The 18,719-nt window shown below is 44.1% G+C and overlaps 1 protein-coding gene across 3 annotated transcripts; it reads right to left on the reverse strand.

Annotated features, from left to right (window-relative positions):
• Positions 1-6,434: 6,434 nt before the first annotated feature.
• On the reverse strand, positions 6,435-18,165 carry MED20 (mediator complex subunit 20). 3 transcript variants are annotated; one of them, XM_028734156.2, is made up of 4 exons: positions 17,251-18,165; positions 14,604-14,758; positions 11,051-11,304; positions 6,435-7,573 (listed from the first exon to the last, which is right to left on the reverse strand). In XM_028734156.2, exons 1-4 carry the CDS (start codon positions 17,262-17,264, stop codon positions 7,358-7,360), a joined length of 639 nt encoding a protein of 212 aa, XP_028589989.2. In that variant the 5' UTR covers positions 17,265-18,165; the 3' UTR covers positions 6,435-7,357. The 3 variants fall into 3 exon arrangements, with proteins under 3 accessions (XP_028589989.2, XP_028589993.2, XP_028589992.2); XM_028734160.2 differs by lacking the exon at positions 17,251-18,165 and adding an exon at positions 13,853-13,918 and having other exon boundaries at positions 11,051-11,299; positions 14,604-14,734; XM_028734159.2 differs by lacking the exon at positions 17,251-18,165 and having other exon boundaries at positions 11,051-11,299; positions 14,604-14,738.
• Positions 18,166-18,719: the final 554 nt, after the last annotated feature.

Below are 18,719 nucleotides of genomic sequence, written 5' to 3' on the forward strand. Positions count from 1 at the left end.
CTGTTGTTTTCAAGTTGCCCAGCAAGAAATGCACCCTGTAACCTGCAAAGTTTTAGGGTGCGCTTTCTGACTTTTTACTGGGCCTGCTGTTTACATGTTTTGTTTTTTAAACACGCTATGCATTTTTAAAACTTTTTTTTTTTAAATGCCGGATACAAACCTTCTGAGCTCTGGAGCAGTAGTGGAAATGTTTAATGTAGCATAACAACAAGCGAATAAGCTGGTCCCTCCAAAAAAACACTTGAGGGAAGAAAGCATGCCAGCCCAGCCTCTCTTGTCACTCTGACTAAACTCCAAAGGCTGAGAGAGAGCAAAGAAGTCGCCTGGTTCTAAAAGGGACAACGGAGCGAAAGGACCTCTGCGGTCTTTGTGAAAAACCTAACGATTTGTATTGGCCGTTAAGAGTGGGAAAGCCAGTTCAATCCTTGATCGCCAATGGCAAGAAGGACGGCGATCATCTGCGACTCTAACATTTCTAGGGGCGGGGGATTTCGCCCTCACTCCCAAAGATCTAAGAATGACTGGCCCGGCAAGGTGGACGCATTCCTGGGGCCTCGTCCCCCTTCTCAATGGGTACTTGTAGACTGGAGGCGAAGGGCGGAGCTTCGTCGCCTTCTTCAGGCCTGGCCCCGCCCCTTATTCTCGGCTGCCACGGCAACGACCAAAATTATGGACAGGAAGGCGGGGAAGGGGGGGGGGGAAACCGACTGCCGGAGATTTCAGGGAAGCGCAAGTCCTTTGTGGAAATTTAAGGGATTTTTTTTTTTTAATTCAGTCACCATTGTACACGAGGCGGCATGATTTAGTTTCTGTTTCCATAACAGGAGATGAAGAGCAGGCAGCCTTTCTAGCCCATTCATTTTTAAAAAAGCATCGGGGAAGGTTTTTGGTGTTTGTGTGTGTTAATTTTAATTACATTACAAAAGCTGATTCTAACATCTGCCTCTATTTCTGTAAGGCAGCCGAACTCTCTCCCCGCACCCAAAGCCGATAGCTCATCTAACGGTTTGTTCACACAAAGATTCATATAGTGTGCAATACACAATATGCAAAAGAATGCACAGAAGTGATCTGATCTGGGGTAGTTTTCCCCTACTATGATTTGGCTAATTATAGTTGCCTGCTGTAGGCTATTTCACTTGTCACATTAAACACTCTCTCATACACACACAAACACCATTGCTTTGCTGTTCTGGACCAACAAAGGGTTTTGATTTAGACCCTCGCCAGACTCCTGCTTAGATTTCACTAAGCTTTATCCACAATTGGTCAGTTTCTATCACTGACCTGCCAGCTTCCATCATGCCATGGCATGCTTTGTGGTAGCTCCACTTTGGGAACAGTCCAGCTCTTTTCCTCCCCCATATCAAAGTTCTAACCCAGGGGCTGGTAATTTTAAAATAGAAATGTGGCAAGACTAAGTGTAGGTCTCTAAATTAGAACCAGCCCCCCTACTGAGGACTGAATTGAGGGTGGAGGAGACCTGCAGCCTGTTTTTGCAGTGAACAGTTGAGAGTAGCTGTCCCATGTTTTCTTCCAATTATAGAATGCTCTATGTGCCAATTGCTTTCAAATATCCCCCTCAGACTTATTCAATAGTAGCATCTTCCCTTATGGTAAAGGAATGCTTGCAGAACCCACCAGCGCTAAGTTTGATGCAGTGCCATCAAAGGATGAAGGCAAGAAAATCCAATGATATGCAGAACATTCAAAAAGGCTTTAAAAAACCTCTCAAGTGTCTTTTTATTTGCGTGTTTTCATTAGACATGCTGCTGAAAAACTGTAACGGCTGATTTTAAAGTAATGCTGCTTACTTTTGTATTTTTAAAATACAATTCAGTGACATAATTTTGCATTTATACCATTTGGGAGAATGTTATCAATAATTTAAATAAAGCAAATTTTACTACTGTATGTGGTCACAGGCAAAACAAACAAACTTAAGAAACCCGCAGACTTATTTGCATAATGTTTTATCCAAGGGGAAGGGCTGAGAGGGTGTAATTTATGAGTTGTGACAGTTTTAGTGGCAGTTAAATGGCTTTTCCTAGGGTCTTGAAGTACGTGAGAAGTTTTACCAGAATATCTCTACACTGAGGGCTTCCTTCAGTGTACCTGACAGTAACAGATTTTTCAACTGAGCAAGGATAGTCGGTGCTATATCTGAAAAAATGGAGGCCAGTTCCACACATCTCATTATACTTCTCAAGGGGAAAGTATTGGGACATTAGTTGCTTGGATATGAACATTAATTAGTAACCCTTGCCTGAAATCTATCAAAATAATGCTAGCTGTAAACTTGGTTACCAACTCGGGTCAAGGCCTTGAATAAAATAGTTTCTCTTTTCCTGTGTTGATTATATAGCCTCACAAAGATCATCTGGCAATTTCATACCCTCCAATGTTTCTCCAATGAAAATAGCAACAGCCCATTCCATCATCACCATCATTTTATTTATACCCTGCCACTCTGGGTGGCTTCCAATATATATAAAAACATAATAAAACATAAAACATAATAAAACCCTCTATGCAGGACTGCCTTCAGATGGCTCAGGTGTCAGATAACTCCATATCCTCCAACGTTTCTCCAGTGAAAATAGGGACCTCCTACCATACCTTCCAACATTTCTCAGAATAGAGACGTCCTAAGGAAAAGCAGGACATTCCGGGATCAAATCCAGGACTGTCCCTGGATGATAGGGACACCTGGATGGTCTGCAACTTTGTTATATTTCTTACAAAAAGCTTGCCTGCCTGCTTATTTATTTATTTAAGTATTCATTTAAATATGGCTGGAAGTCTGGGTACAAGCAGAATCTTAAGAGTAGAAAAGCACTTGGGTAAGCCATCCTCTTCTAGCTGAAGCCCCATTAGATATTGTGCTGTGTTCTAGCATAGCAGAGACCACACCTTGACCCTTTCCTATGTGACAGCCCTTCAGGTCTTTGAAGATTTGCTATCATGTCCCCTCACAGTGTATACTTAACGAGATTTTAAAAACATGAAGTGATTTAGAAATGCTTTTAAATAAATATATGTGGGTATATTAACAAGCATTAAAGAGGCCTCCTGGCCTGCTCACAGGTCCTTTATAAGACCAGTGGTAACAGTTGGCAATGGAGAATATTAACCACTCTCAATTTTACCTGTGGACTGCCATCTGTCCAGATTTTAATTTGCTCTGAACTATTTTAATATGCATTTTAACTAATTGATTGCCTGTTTTTATGTTTTTTGTATACTGTCTTAGTTTCATGTTAGCTGCCCTGAGCCTGGCTTCGGCTGGGGAGGGCGGGGTACAAATAAATTATTATTTATTATTATTTATTCAGAAACTTCCAAACTCTGATGTAGTTGAATGCATACTTTGGTGTTTATTTACAAAAACCAGCTTGGTGAGAAAGCTTGATTTTTGCCAAGTAAGGTCCCAATCCTGCACATTCCGGCTTATTCATGACTCTTACAGTACTGCTGGGCGATGTTAGATGTTGAACATCGCGATGTATCACCAGCCAGACATTGGGGTTTGGCGATGAACTGCAATGTTGAAACAAGCTGCGTTGGCCCCAGCCAGCTAGACGCAGGGTGAAAGTGCCGCAGCTTTCGCCACCGGAGCTGGGGCCCTTTCACCCGCGGCTTGCAGGCTAGGGCCAATGCAGCTGGCCCAGGCCGCTACTCAGCTGGGGCAGGGCTCTCCCTCCCCCCAACTGAGCAAGCCCTGATGCCTCAACAGCATCAGATTGCTCAGATGGGGTGGGGGGGAGGCTTCTTCCACCCCTCATCTGAGCGATGCAACGCCACAGCAGCATCGGGCTTTGCACAGCTGTTGTGTAGAAAAAGCGCCCCCCCAACTGAGCAATACGATGCTGTTGAGGCGTCGTGGTTGCTCTGATGGGGGGACAGTTTCACAGAGCCCCCACCCCACTGCCAGCTTTGGCAAGCCAGCGCCGGACTGGGGGCTCCGTTAAATGCAGCTTGTCTCTCCCTCTGCCCCGTATGAGGGCAGACTGCGATGTCTTTTTCACTCAGCGGTATATTGCTGGTGAAACCACCGCTCTTCTGAGTCCCTCTGCTATCAGCACCCCCTGGATGAAGTTGCGCTGCTAGCAGAGGGACTCAGAAGCGGTGATATACCACTGAGTGAAACCAACTCCTCATACTGGTCCTGGGCGATATATCGATACATCGCCCAGGCCCATCTCACAGAAGCTAATGTTTCTCCTCCCTCCCCACGCAAACACATTTTAGAACAGAGGCTTATGTTAACTCCTTTAAAAGGCACAACATCAACAAGCCAAAGGTCTGAGCCTTGAACACTTACCCACTGCAGTTAATCAGTAAGCACGGGAATCAAAACTTATTAAAGTCAAATGAAGTATAGTTCATAGATCAGGTTCAATTTGGTTATTAATATGTTAAATTTACTTGCAGTACAAACCATTTTCCGCACATGTTATGAATCAACTTGTCAGATCTTTCTGGGCTCATAGCCAACGGATTGGATTGAAAATACCAAGAAGCTTTTCTAAGTGCCTTAATGTTTAGATATGCAGGCTTAAGAAATGATTGCCTACCAATAAAAATCATATGTAATTAATAGCTTTGGCAGAATTTCTATGTAGGCAGTGAATAACCGTGATCATTGTATTTCCTTATTATTTGTATAGTTCTAATGTTTTCTAGCAGCTGGAGGTCAATGGATCAAATATAATTAGTGCTGCAAGTCAAAGTAAATATTCTCCAGTCAAACTTATAACTTTCTTTTTTCAGAATAGATGTTTTATATAATTTTTACAACTTTACAACAATAGCTTTCTTTTAAATGATCAATCTGCTCATAAGTTGGGAGAAAGGTTAACATACAATTCAATGCACCTGGATCCAAAAAGTACTATTTGCATTTTGTTCAGAGCAGGAATACAGCATTTTCCCCTCTGACTCTCCAAAAAAGTCCCCTTCCAATCCTGTAAATTAAACATTCTGCCTCACATGCAGTAAAGGCACCACATTTTCAGAGTTTACATTTTGAACTTGCAGCAGAATCCATATATGGGCAGAAATGAAAAGCAGTTGCTACCATGCACTCTTCACTCAGTTAAGTTGGGGCGAAGGAAAGAGAAGTGTTTGATTTTTCCAGTGCTGTATTGAAAAACAAGGAATCACTATGGCAAACCACATTCTGGACTTCTCTCTCTCTCTCCCCCCCCCCCGCCCCCCGCTGTGCCATATGCCACATTATGCACACAGCAGCCTGATTTGCATGTCATAGTAAGCCAAAATATGGCTTATCAGGGAATGTATGGCTTATTTAGGGAAGTTTTTCATGTTTGATGCTTTATCGTGTTTTTAATATTCTGTTGGGAGCCTCCCAGAGTGGCTGGGGAAACCCAGCCAGATGGGAGAGGTATAAACAATAAATAATAATAATAATAATAATAATAATAATAATTATTATTATTATTATTATTAGGGCCTCATAGCTGCTTTTCTCCTCCCCAGTCTCTTTTACTCTCAAGCTGCACCGAGTTAGACCAAGGTTTGACTTACTGCATCATCTGAACTCAAGCTTGTAGTAAAGCATTCTCCTCACTAATCAAGAGCTCTATCCAAGGTTTGTTCTACGTTTACAGATTGTAGCTAGTTGATCAGAGAGCTAAACCATGGCCCCAGGTACAGAAAACACACTAAGCCAGACTTTGCTTCTCCTCAAGTATTTTTTACTTCCATGCCACACTAAACTAAGGCAAAGTGGCTGTTGCCTCCTCTCTGGGAGCCGACATATTTGCACTAAGCCATGTTTGGGCTTAGTGTGATCTGTGAACCAAAACTGCCTGCACTCACACAAGGCACATCCCTTTTTCATCAAAATGTGTTTTGGATCACCAAGAGTGGTTGGTACTCTGACTGGCTCTATGCACCCTACAAAAATTAAAGCAAAATATCCTCCCCCCCCCCAAATACTCCACTTCCCCTTCAACACATTTCAGGGCAAGCATGTCAATGTTAATGGGCAGAAATGCTCCCATAGTCCTTATGATAACCACTTATTTGCCACAAATAACTCCTACCTCTGCCTTCTGCTCCCCCCTCAACTGCCATGCACAATCGTCATACGCTGTGTAGTGGTTTCAACAGCACCAGCCCAACAGTACCAAATGTATTGCTATCTCAGCACAAAGGTGGCACAAATTTCCATTACTGGAGCACAGGTACAGAGTTTCCTTACCTGCACACTATTACAAGGATCCTGGGGCTGAAGCCTACAGCCTGTTGCTACTACACAGAATAGCACAATACCAGGCTCATACACGAATAGGTCAGGGTGAAGGGGGAGGCAGTTGTAAGGCTGGGGGGGGGGGGAGGTTTACACAGCCAATCCAAATTCTTTATCAAGATTTGGACTCCGTTAATAAAGAAGAGAGTGTCCTAGATTAGTTTTGTGTTTGTTTGTTTTTAATTTGGGAAGCTTTAAATGCAGTAAACACAACAAACTGTAGAAGTAACAAAACATAACAAGTTTTAAAACACAAACAAATACAATAAGGTGAAAATGTTGTGCATTTTATTGATATCGTCTTCAAAAGATAATGATGCCTTAGTGATTTTGACTGAAATCTTGCTCTGTACAAGTTTTGCACTGTCAGGGCTTTTATCTGTTCCAGCAGAAAACATTAGTCAAGAAGGCAGAGGAATTAAGCCCTAAGACTTCAGTGAAATGAACCTAAAGCCCAAACATTTTATTCCTCTCAAATGCTTTTTGAAGATAGTGAGATGTCAATAACTTAAACACAGATAGGCCAACAGATAATTTATCTTGCTTGCTTCAACGAGATATTACATTTCAACCCAAAATATAAATCTCCCACAAATTATAGGATAAAATCTATAAAACAGATAACATCTACAACATTAATATGCAAAATTAAAGTTCCTTTAATAAAAGCCATATTAACATATTTTCACTCTCATAGAAATTTCATGTTCACTCGTAGCCAGTCAAGGAAATTAAGGACCCCCAAAGCCCATTCTCCTATTTATATGCAATTTCAACCTGTGCTCCTTCAAGATGATTGTTTTCCTCCAGTTTCCACTCAGGGGCAGGAATCTTGCTTCAAGAGCGGGAGGCAGATCTCTGAGATAGCAGTCTAAGGCAAAGTATGCCATTATTATAAGAGAGGCATACCCCTGGAGGTTTGAGATGAGACAGAATTAATTCTACCTCTCTTAGGGAGACAGACTGCATTGATTTAATGGGAAACAATTGTGATCTGGACTACTGGGATGGAACTGCAATTTCAACCGACTATTCAGCAAACTGATTGCTCCCGTGAAATAAGGCCTTACGAAGCTTTCCTCATCTGATTCCTGTGACAGGCACCTGCTGCTGCTTGCGAATCTTGTTGAAGAGTTCCATGTACTGGACCATTGTGTCGGCCGAGCTGTAGATGCTGTCGTGCTTATTGCCAAACACAGAAGGGATTCCGGGAGCGTGACTTCCCATGAAGCTTTGCATGAACTCCATTAACAGGTTCCAGCAGTCGTTGGCCACCACACACGGACAGTATTCCACCTGGCAACAGAAACAAAAGCTCTGAAGCAGCCAGCAAGAACTCTCCAGCGGGCAGTTACGATTCCATCCCAACCTCTCAAAAAGCATAATGTTTAGTAGCAGTGGAGAGGCTCACCCGTTCTTGGCAAGAAAGATTGCTGGGGGTTAATGGAGATCGTGAAAATCCTGAGGCGCTTGAGACCTTTCAAGCAGACACTCTCGAGTTCTAGCTCTATTTAGGGTTGTATCAAACATTGCTGTTTCGTTCAAGCAGCAGATTTTCATTTATACTATGGAAATTTCCTCTCCGTTGCAGCCCCCACCCCTATGTACCCTCAAAATCTGCTCCATATAGTTGCGGGGCCCTCCAGAATAGATTTTGGAATCGCATAGTGTGAGGAAAGGGAACTCCCACTGTGCAAACAGAACTCTGGTCATGCAGCACTGGCTACAACCCTTAAGCTTGCATGGGCTTATCACTGCAAGATTAGAATAAATGCCAAAAGCAAGGGCAAATTCAGTGCCTTTTTGGGGTGGAGTCCACAATACTGGAAGTGTGAATATTATAAAGCAACCCCCTTCTTTCTGACTCATAGCAAAAAAAAATTATTATAAATAAGCATAAGACTAAAATTAGCCAAAGTCACAAAACGTTTGCTCATGTCACAAATGTTGTATTAATTCTGGATTCTGATCAAATCCAGGCTTTGGCAAACCTCTCGGGGGTGGGGAGAAACGGTTCCAAAGCGGAGGAATTGCCAGTCAAGTTACCTCCCTCTAGGATTTTAGTGTTCATCCTCAGCAGATGGAGACACAGCTCTCAGCTGATTAGAGACAATTACTGAACCCAGAGGTGGAAGTAATATTTATACAGTATAGCTACAATGCCTAGGTAATTGACAAAGTGACACAGCAAATAAGTACTAGGTAGCAAAATGAAAGTCTCAGCTTTTCCAGCATATGCCTTTGGTTCTGATCACTGGATCATGCCTTTGGCTGAGATCATCAAGGCCACCTTGTCATTTGTTTTAATTGGCATTCATGGCACAACAAAGGTTTAACGCTACAAATCCAAAAGAAAAGCTTTGTGTAGGTTTGTGTGTATGTAGGTCTATGTTCAGAGCTTGCTAACCACTACCCATTCAGTTCTCCATAGGCATTGGACTAGCCTTGTTTAAAAATCAAAACCATGCCCATAAATCGGCATAAACAACTCAAATTTAATTTGTGAATCACACCCTCTCAAATGCATTTTGATTAGTTCAGAACCAAAGACAGCACATCCTGTTCACAGGAAAAGGTTTCATCTGTAAACATTAGGTCTTTGAAAATATTTTTTAAAAATTGTTGAAATTAAAAGACCTAACTGTCTGGATTGCCGAGCCAAAGTTCAATTAGTAACACAACCTCCATTCTAACAAATGGATTACACTTTGAGCACAGGTGTAATATGCCAAGAGACTCTCCTGTCAACAATTCTGTTGTAGCGTTAATGGCAGTTTCTGGACCAAGCACAAGGGAAACTCCATGTAGAGTATATTCAAGTAGGGCAGCCTTGAAGTTACCAAGATGACCCAGTGCAGGATTGCTTTTTTCCTTCAGAGGGAGCGCGACCCCATCTGTAGTAGGCAATGGACCAGCTTCTCAGACACAAAAACCACTCGCCCACAGAGCCTCTTTCTTGCCAGGATTCAGGCTCATCTTATGCCCTCTCATTCAGCCCACCATTGCATCCAGACACTGGCCCAGGATCTTCACTGCCTCTTGCTTTTAATGCTATGGACAACGAGAGCTGAGCGTCACCAGCATATTGATGGCACCTTGCTCCATTTGCCCCAGTGATAGCCCCTAATGGCATCAGAGATAGAAATGGCAAAGTCTGAATCTAGCAGTGTAAAAACAGCCACCAACACACACACACACACACACACACACACACACACACACACACACCATTACACTGCTCCAAGACCACTCAACTTCTGGGGCACTGCCATAAACTCCAAGATAGCACTGGTATGCATTAGCTTTTTAAAACGTCTTGAGGAAAAGCAGCAGTGGACTCTGCTCGGGCACTGACAACTGCCCAAGGATGTCACCCCACTGACACCAGGCTTTCCCTCAACTGAAACAGCTCAGTGACCTTGAGCTGTCAGCTGTCTGAATCTGCTCCGCTAAGAATTGCCCATCCATCCATCCATCCATCCATCCATTCATTTTTCATGAACTAGGCATATATTCGCCCCCTAAAAAGCTCATGTTATACAAAGCCTACAAAGCACTCTATGGAGAACAGTTACACAGCTAATGTGCTACAAATGGTGCTTAGTAAGTTCACTGTAACGGGATCACTTCTTTTAAAGCCTGTGTGCCAAGCAAATCAACCAACTTGTGGACCCTCAGGTTGAAATAGTCACGGCTTTGCATAGAGATAAAAGATCATGAAGGGAAAGACAGGCTTCTCAGCACGTGTGGAGAAAAAAATGAGTACAACATAGCAATTCCCTTTTTGAGATACAACCACTTAACCAAAGTGGGGTGGGGTGGGGGTCTGGACAGGGATATGGGAAGGGTCTGTGTAGGTATCATGAACCCTGGGCCACCCTGGTGCCCTGCCTGTGTGCACACCCAGCTGCATGCTCTGAGGGGAGAAGCCAGGTACTGCTATGTCCTATGGAAGGCCTGGGGAACCTGTGGCACTCCAGATGTTGTTTGACTCCAGCTCCCAAGAGCCCCAGTTAGCATGCAGTCCACACCACCAAAGGCCCACAAAGACCGTCTCACCTCCTAGATACTTATTAGATAGGTTTCCTGATTCAGTAAACTGTTAGCTATACCTGTACTGAGCTGGAGCCGTGTAATACCGTATTTTTCACTCTATTGGACGCACCGGACCATAGGATGCACCGGATCCTCTAAACCAAGGTGCGTTCTGTGCGTTCAAGGTGCGTTCACCCAAAGCCTTCGGAGCCCAGCGGGAGTTCCCGCTGGGCTCTGGAGGCTTTGGGTTCCTTTCGACCTGCTCTTTGGGGCTGGCGGGGAGGGGGAGTGCTGCTTTCCCCCACTGCCAGCCCCAAAGACCAGGTCGGGGAAAAGCAGAGGAGGAGCGCCGCCTTCCCACTGTCCCCCCAGCTTGTGGGGCTGGCGGTGAGGAAAGCAGCGCTTCTCCCCACCGCCAGCCTCCAAACCAGGTCGGGGAACAGTGGGAAGGCGGCACTCCGCCTCCCTGCTGTCCCCCGAGCTTGTGGGGCTGGCGGTGGGGAGAAGTGCTGCTTTCCCCACCGCCAGCCTCCAAACCAGGTCAGGTTTGGAGGCTGCTATCCGCAAGCCTTGGGAGCCCAGCGGGCACTGCCGTCGAGCTCCCAAGGCTTGCGGATAGCTTCCTGAAGCCTGGAGAGCCCTTCATTTTTGGAGGGGGAAAAGTGTGTCCTATAGAGCGAAAAATACGGTATATTACTTCATATGCTGACTTCCCCCCTGTCTGAGGAGCATCCTTACCTCCACAGATATACCACGGGCGCTGGGCCCCATGGTAACAGTGCCAATCTTCACCAAGAAATCGCAGTATTGGTACCGGGTTCCCCGGCTCTCTATCTTGTTCCCTTTGGCATTCTGAAAGAAGCCTTTCAGCTTCACCATAAGCACGTCAAAGTTGGCATCCGCTATGAGGCAAGGACCATTTTCAAAGAGAGCGAAGCAGCTGAGGGGATATTCGGAATTGTGCATCACATACATCAGCTTGGCAGCCTGCCCTGAAACAAGAGCAGCATTACTTTCACTTCAAGGTTGTTATTCCTTCCCTCTTAAGATGCTTTAAAATGAAACATCTGTTACATTTTCCTTTGTCTCTTTGCTGCTTGACAACCACTGGGGCTGTTACAGAATCTCTACGTCGCGCGGGTCGCTGAATGGCTTTTCCAGGCTAGCAAAACACAATCAATGTTATTTTACTTAAAGAACCACGATCTTGAGATAAATGAGGATTTGTTCTTTCTAGAGTATATACTTCAGATACACATCCGCTTAACCTCCTTACAAAAGTACACTCAACAACATTCTCTGGCAAGATGGAGAGAAAAGGGGTTCGACTATAATTTGAACTACAACAGTCACTGCAAAAATCTTCAGAAGCCTAATTAATCTATTGTGGCACAGTACTATACAGAGCACAATGAACACAAGACATGGGATTGTATCCAGTGTTGCAGCTCTATTGGCACAATGGACTTCTGCACACGCAATAGAGCTTCCTCTCCCTCTCTGGTCTCCTCCTCCATGATCTCTGGCTCCTCATGCACCTTCAAAGTCAGCTCCAGAGGGTTGGAGACAGGATAGAGTTGCCACATTTCAAAAAGTAAAAACCAGGACACCCCGAAAGTTGTTGAACTTTTTTGGGACAAGCCCAGGGAAGATCCGGACGTATGGCAGCCCTAGGGCTAGAGGACAGGAAGAAGTCCTGCACCAGGAGAGCCCACTCTTCCATGTCCACCTCTGGTAGGTCGGGGACAGCAGGGGAAAATGCTGCCTTTAGAACTCAGAGGTACTTCAGTAAGGAACAAAATACGTACAGTGCTTCCAATCCTTCCCCTACCACTGGAGTGGGAGGGGTGGGGGAAATGCTGCCCTCAACGTCATCTCTAAGGAGCACATAGAATGTTTTGTCTCCCCAACTCAGCGCTGAGATCGGGAGACAAAGACCAAGTTGTAGGGGCTAGGAAGCCACTTCCTGCGGCTTGCTAGGCTGGATCCAGCCGACAGGCTAGCCAGCCCTGCATTGTAGCCATGCCCAAGTAGACATTAGCACTAAGATCTGCATCTCTGTTACGCTCCAGAGAGAGTTTGCCAATCCCCCTTAAAATGAAGGGATTAAGCTGATCTGATCAATGGATCAATTTGGTAATAGCAAACGTTGGTCCTACTGTACCAGTGGGAATTGTACCAAGCAAAAACGATGCTTTTGGTCCACAATTTGCAGGATTTGGGGTATATTTGTGGCCTATTTCTTTCCAGTTTTGAGTGGTGTGGGTTGTATTAGACCTGACTTTTATATATGTTTGGAATGGATGTGATTTTAGACTTCTGTTTTTATACCTGATCTTAATGTCTGTAATGTAAGTTGGTCTGGGGTTGTTTTTTTAAAGACAAGTACAATGATGTGTTAGCAACTGATGTAACTGTCCCCTGTGCTGCAACTGTTTTAGGATTCCAAATAAGATGCATCTTTATAACTAATCTAAATGAGGCTTTAGAAATACCTCTTTAAAAATCACTGCAGGGTTTCTCTCCAGATTAAACTAGTAGTAATACAGGCAGCCTAATCCGATCTATTTTTAATTCAGATGCTCACTGTCACTGGGTTTAATAGGGCTTACTCCCAGACATGCTTACAGTATAGCTCTAGTGGTGTTTTGCTGTTTTTCCTCCACAGTTTTAATGTGCTTAGTGAAAGCCAGGAGTAGGGCATTGATTCAAGCCCTAGTGAGGAACTGCAGAAATATATGTATCTCCATGCTAGCAATCATAGATCCAGCCATGTTTATGAACCTGAGGCAAAAGGATGGGTGCCCAAGCACACTGCTGACATCTAGAGGGAAAAATAATTAACTTATGAGAAAAGTGGCAAAGAACATTTGCTGGCAATCCAGAACGGCAAACTCCCTGAGCCATATTCCACGGTGATGAGGAATACACTGAACGTTTCCAAGTTCCTTCAGGAAATCTGGCTCTGTAAAACCTCAGCTCTGCTAATTATCTTCCAGATGAATTTAATTCAGGTCTAACAAGCATCACATAGCTTGTAAAATATGTTTTGCTTAGATGAATGGAACCTTGAATCAATCAAATGTCATTTGGAAGACACAAACATTGTTGAAATGTTCATTTGTCAACAAGTTTTTGTGTAAAAGTTTCTTTCAAAGACTTACTTGCAGGGTTTATCTGATGATGCTAAAAGTGCTTGATGCTAGTGGGTTGGATCCTGACTAATGATACAAAGGTCCACTGAACTTTGTTTCCGCTGCAGTCAATGGAACAAGCAAGGATGCTGAAAAGGGTGTGTGTGCGCAAAGTGGTACATCTATACCAGCCCAAAGCCAGTGGAGGGTGGGTATACTCTGAGATTTTAGATTTTTTAAGTAAGTCTCAATCCCTTTTAGAACAAAGATTATGAAGCAAAATGTACAGGTGCCATTCAAAACCATTGCTTTGTGAGATATGAACCCACTGTGATCGCTGAGTGCTAGAGAGGAATTTAGATTCATACAACTTGAAGAGAAGACCCCCAAACGATTTCAAAATTACCCAGGAAGTCCTTCCTTCCTTGTCCAGAGACTTCCTTGGCCACTTTAAATTTTTCTCTCTAAATTCCTACAATGGAGAAGAGAGTGGTTCATATGGAAGTGATGTCTCATATTCCTTAGTAGAGAACTGATGGTTCCAAAAGTTAGCAGCAAAGACAGGACTTCATGTTCTTTCTGACTCAGGTTCAGTTTAATGCCAAAACTGATATTTTTCTGAGTATGTGTATATATATATTTTTAAATACCCTGCTAATACAAATACAAATAAAATCAATCATTAGTACATCGATGTTACAGGGGCTAGATACTGTGTTTGAGAAAGCACGAGTTACAGCCCTGCAAAGTACTCCAGTGCTGCCGTACTTTTTTTCTTTTTGCGGGGTGGTGGGTGGGTGGGGTGGAGGGGAGAGTAATGTATGACACCCCTGCAGTGCAGTCCAGAACTGTTGGCGAGCCTCTGAATGTGTTAGATTTATGTATTTATTTAGGAAAATGCAGTTAAGGCCACTGTACCAGCAACATGGTTTGTGAGAGGAGAATTAATTAAGCTTTTCCATCCGGGGGGGGGGGGGAGGGGGGCGAATAGGAAGATTCTTGAGGGTGGGTTGTTGCTGCTTGCATAAACACTAAAATGGGTACACTCATGTTAAGGGCTCAAATACTTTTTGGTAAATAAAGAAGAGAATGAACAGTGGCGGTTTGACCTGCTGTAGTTATTATGAGGTATAAATTGTAGGAAATTAAACACTTACCTTGATTGCCCATTGTGGAGGGTGCAGTGTGGTATGTTTCACAGTCTACACAAAAGGTCCCCTGTTTCTCTGCTCCAAGTAGCTCAAGCTTTCTTGTTAAAATTTCAACTGTTTGCTGGACACTCTTCCCCTCCGTCACTGGCATCTGGGAAACACTAATACAGGAGAAAGGATTTCAACAACAAAAAGGCCCCCAAACCTCATTGATCAGAATCACAGCCACTATGTACTTTAGTTCTTTATATGCTACCCAAGGAAGCCCATGTTTGTAACATCTTTATTTTCAATATTAACATAGCACTACCAGTGCATATGACCCCTCTGCAAAGTAGATTGTAGTAAAAACAAATTTGTTATTGTACCTATTTTTAATTGCTAAATGGGATGTTTCATGGGCAGTGATAAACAAGTAAATAAACACAAAAAATGGTCTGCCCCGAGAGGCTTACCATCTAAGTTTCAATAGCGTGGGAGACATACCCGGTTTTTGTAGAATATCACACCTTGAATGTGCCATGCACTGGGTATCACTGACAATGAGGTGCAAAACTAAACACATTGACAATAATTTATTCAGTTGGTTGTCAAGGCTGGTAGACGTACACACACACTTGTAATAGTGTACCAGTGAAGAAACACACATTTAGCATAGACACAATTTTTACCATTTTAAAAATGTTGTATGGCTGGTCTAGGTTGTTAGAAGAGAAATAAGATACACAGTGTTTTTTCTTTGTTTCAAATCTGCCCATTTACTAAGATTATCACCCATGGTCCTATCTGAGAGCCCCAACTTTGAAGCGTAGACAAGACCTTCTCATGGGCATGCCCAGGCTGAGGAAGAAATATTTGCTTGACACCTCTCTTTTTTTACTAACGTTGGTCCCAAGGTAAAACTGTTTTATTTGAAAGTTTTTCATCTTAGATAGCATAAGGATGCTCTTGTTGTTTATATTTACTAGCTCTTGAGACTGATGTGTTGCATTTGGTTTGTTTTTTGTTTATGTACCACTGGGAGGAACGCAGAGAGAAGAAACACCATGGTGCCCTGGCAAAGCCAGATGCTTTCATCTGCCCCACCTGCAGTAAAACATGTCTCTCCCTTATCAGTCTCTACAGCCACATGTGGCACTGTAACTCTCCAGTGGTCCTGCCCTTACATGAAAAGAAGCCCAGTGCAGCAATAGTATCATAAAAACACTGTCATGAAAATTAATTTTAAAAAGTCAAAAATGTTCTAGTTTATAAGCATTCTAAAAATAGTTTAAAAGCAATAGCCTGATCTCAGCTAACGATTTCAGGATTTCCAGGAACAGTATCTTTCAGCCATCCATCAGCTCAATAAAGAGGAATCTTTTCAAATTCCTCCTAAAAGTCAATAATGAGGGAGGGCATTTCACAGGTGGGGAGCTGCCACTGAGAAGGCCCTGCAATGAATCAACAACAACCCAGCAGCCCCCAGTTGTGGCACTAGCTACTTCAATATGTACAGTATATTTTAATTGTAGTATAAAAATATTTTTTATTGTTGTCTATATTTTTACATCATTCTCCTGTAAACTAGTGTGGAAAGGCTAGCTATTTTAAATTAATTAGAGTGCAATCCAAACCACAACCAGTGCCTGTCCCCCTCAAGCTGGTGGGCGAAAGAAGGGGGCAACTTGCTGTGTCAGCCTGGAGCTAGCACAGCAGTCAGGCTCAATTCTGTCATGTGATGGCAGTGGGGCTGTTTCCAGATCCAGCTCAGCCCTTCCCCAGAACTTCAAGGAGGCTTGGATTGCTATGCCCATAATACTGAACTCTCTGGATTCTCACGGGGATGAAATGGGGAAAGAGAACTGTGTTTACCAAGGTAGCACTTGCCACCTTGGAAGAAAGGTGGACTTGAAATAAAATACTAAAAATCTGTAATTTATATATCTAAAGGTAAGTCAACAGCAATAATTGACCAGATCCCAGATGACCCTTTGTTAGACTTCATTGTCCACTGTCTTCTCCCTTTTTATCTCCTGCCTTGAGTTTCCACCTAGGTTTAGAGGATGTGTTACTAATGGGGCAGCCTAGCTAGATGGGCAGGGTATTAATTATTATTACTGAATCCAGGGCAGGGGTGCGGTGAAGATGTGGTGGTACCAGCAAGCGCATACTTGCCTACATCCAGCCTCTAATGTCAAATGCATCCACCCAAGGATCCTGACTCTCTGCATCCTTCATCTTCTCAGCCTGAATGTCACAAACCGATCTCCTCCTTTCTCATAATCAGGCAACTGCCTCGGCTATTGCAACAACCCCCCGTTTGCGGGGACACGCAATTCGTTCACACAGCCAGGTCACCTACTTACACCCCCCTCCCCCCGCTGAAGGCTTCTCAACGGCAGTTGCATCTATCTGAACAACCCTGCCTCCTCCTGCTGCTGCTTCACGAGCATCTCGACTCGCCTTGTCTTTAAAGCGCCGGTAACCCAATTCTACTACAAAACCCGCCGTTCGCGTGTTCACACGTTACAGTTCTAAAACCTATCCTTTCCCAACTCCTTTTCGAAGTCTTTTCGGCTACTGATCGTCTCCCACCAAGCACCACCAACCTGCTACAAACTCTGCGGCAGCATTTTGCAAATGAATCAATACCCGAGTCAAAATGCCGTACCAGGTGACTCCCATGCTTCCGACGGCCTCCGCGAGAGACAGGGGGGTAGTCCTTGCAAAAGAAAAGAAAGAAAGATCGATCGCGGCTCCAAGGCGCTTCCCTCCTGCCCTTTTAAACGCGTGCAAAGAATGCTCTTCGGGGCGTCTGCACAGGAGCCTCCTTGCCGGAACAGGGACGAAGAAACAGCCTCGCCTTCCACGCTCTCACAGAAGAAAGCCAAAAGGAAGTGATGCAACCGAGCTGAGAAAGGCCCCATCCAGAACCAGCCACCTGGTGCTCCAAGCAGGTAATGCAGAAGCATCGTCCAGAGAGGAGCAATGGGCATCTATGAAGCCATCCTGCCCGAGATCCGGGTCTGGATCAGTACCTGGATGAAATGGGACCAGCAGGAAACCCCCCACGGTGGAAGAAAGGCGGGATTTTTTTAATTTTAATTTTAATTTTTTAAAATTAAAAATGTAATAAATAAGCGCTACAGCTATAAGCCGTAATATTAATTGAGTGGGATTTTGGTCTGCAAAACCAAACCAGTCTCAGCGCCAGCTCTAACCTGCGATGATATTGCAGGGTCGTGTAGCTGCCATGCGCTCCAGCTTCACACCCCACCTACACTGAGAGTATTCCTACACCGCAGGGTTGTTGTCAAGCCCACAACGTCAACACCACAGAGCTGTTGTGGGGCATGTTTTTTCTCCGCCTCGGCTTGAAACACGGATCTGCAGTGTGAGGACAGGGGGCTGCATCGCCACGGAAGTTTGAACACGCAGAGCTATTCATATGGGGGTTTTCCTTTGAGGGGGGGATGCTTCTTCACACGAAATAAGCTCTCCATCAGCAAGGGAAAGCACGCCCGACTTTGCCGCGGCCATTTGCCCTCCAGAGCAGACACCGCAGCGCCGCCAGCGCGAGATCCCGGGATTCCTCCATTGATTGCTATGGGCAGCTGTCACTTCCGGCCCCGAGGGGCATTTTAAAATGGCTTCTCTGAGCAGAAAATAAGAGGGTGGCCCACACTCAGGCAAACTCACAAAGACTCACTTAAAGACTAACACAATTTATTTATTTGTATTTTTTTAAAAAAAACATATTTTTATATTAAAGAATTCTTGGTTTGCAAAAGTATGTGCAATGTCTCTCTTTTCAAGTTACATTTTCTACAGATCAGTTTCATTTGTTGAGACCTTAGGGTTACATTAGGGAGAAAAGGGGGAAAGAGGTGGGGGGCATGGTGAGTAGGGTCGGGGTCGGGTGGCAATGCTTCTACAGTATTCTACTTAATGTATGTGTGGGGTTTTGTGTCAGCGTCGCTTGTGCTATTTACTATTCGCTTGTGTTCCAACCCCAACCTCTCTCACCACCAGAGAAGACTAACACAATTTATTTGACCGTCAGCTTTCGCCATAAGCAGTGAGGCTTACTATGCCTCAACAGCTGGGGATGCCACAAGAATCTCTGCTGTAGAGTTCAAC

Source organism: Podarcis muralis, chromosome 5 (genome assembly GCF_964188315.1).
Source record: "Podarcis muralis chromosome 5, rPodMur119.hap1.1, whole genome shotgun sequence".
Lineage (NCBI taxonomy): Eukaryota > Metazoa > Chordata > Lepidosauria > Squamata > Lacertidae > Podarcis > Podarcis muralis.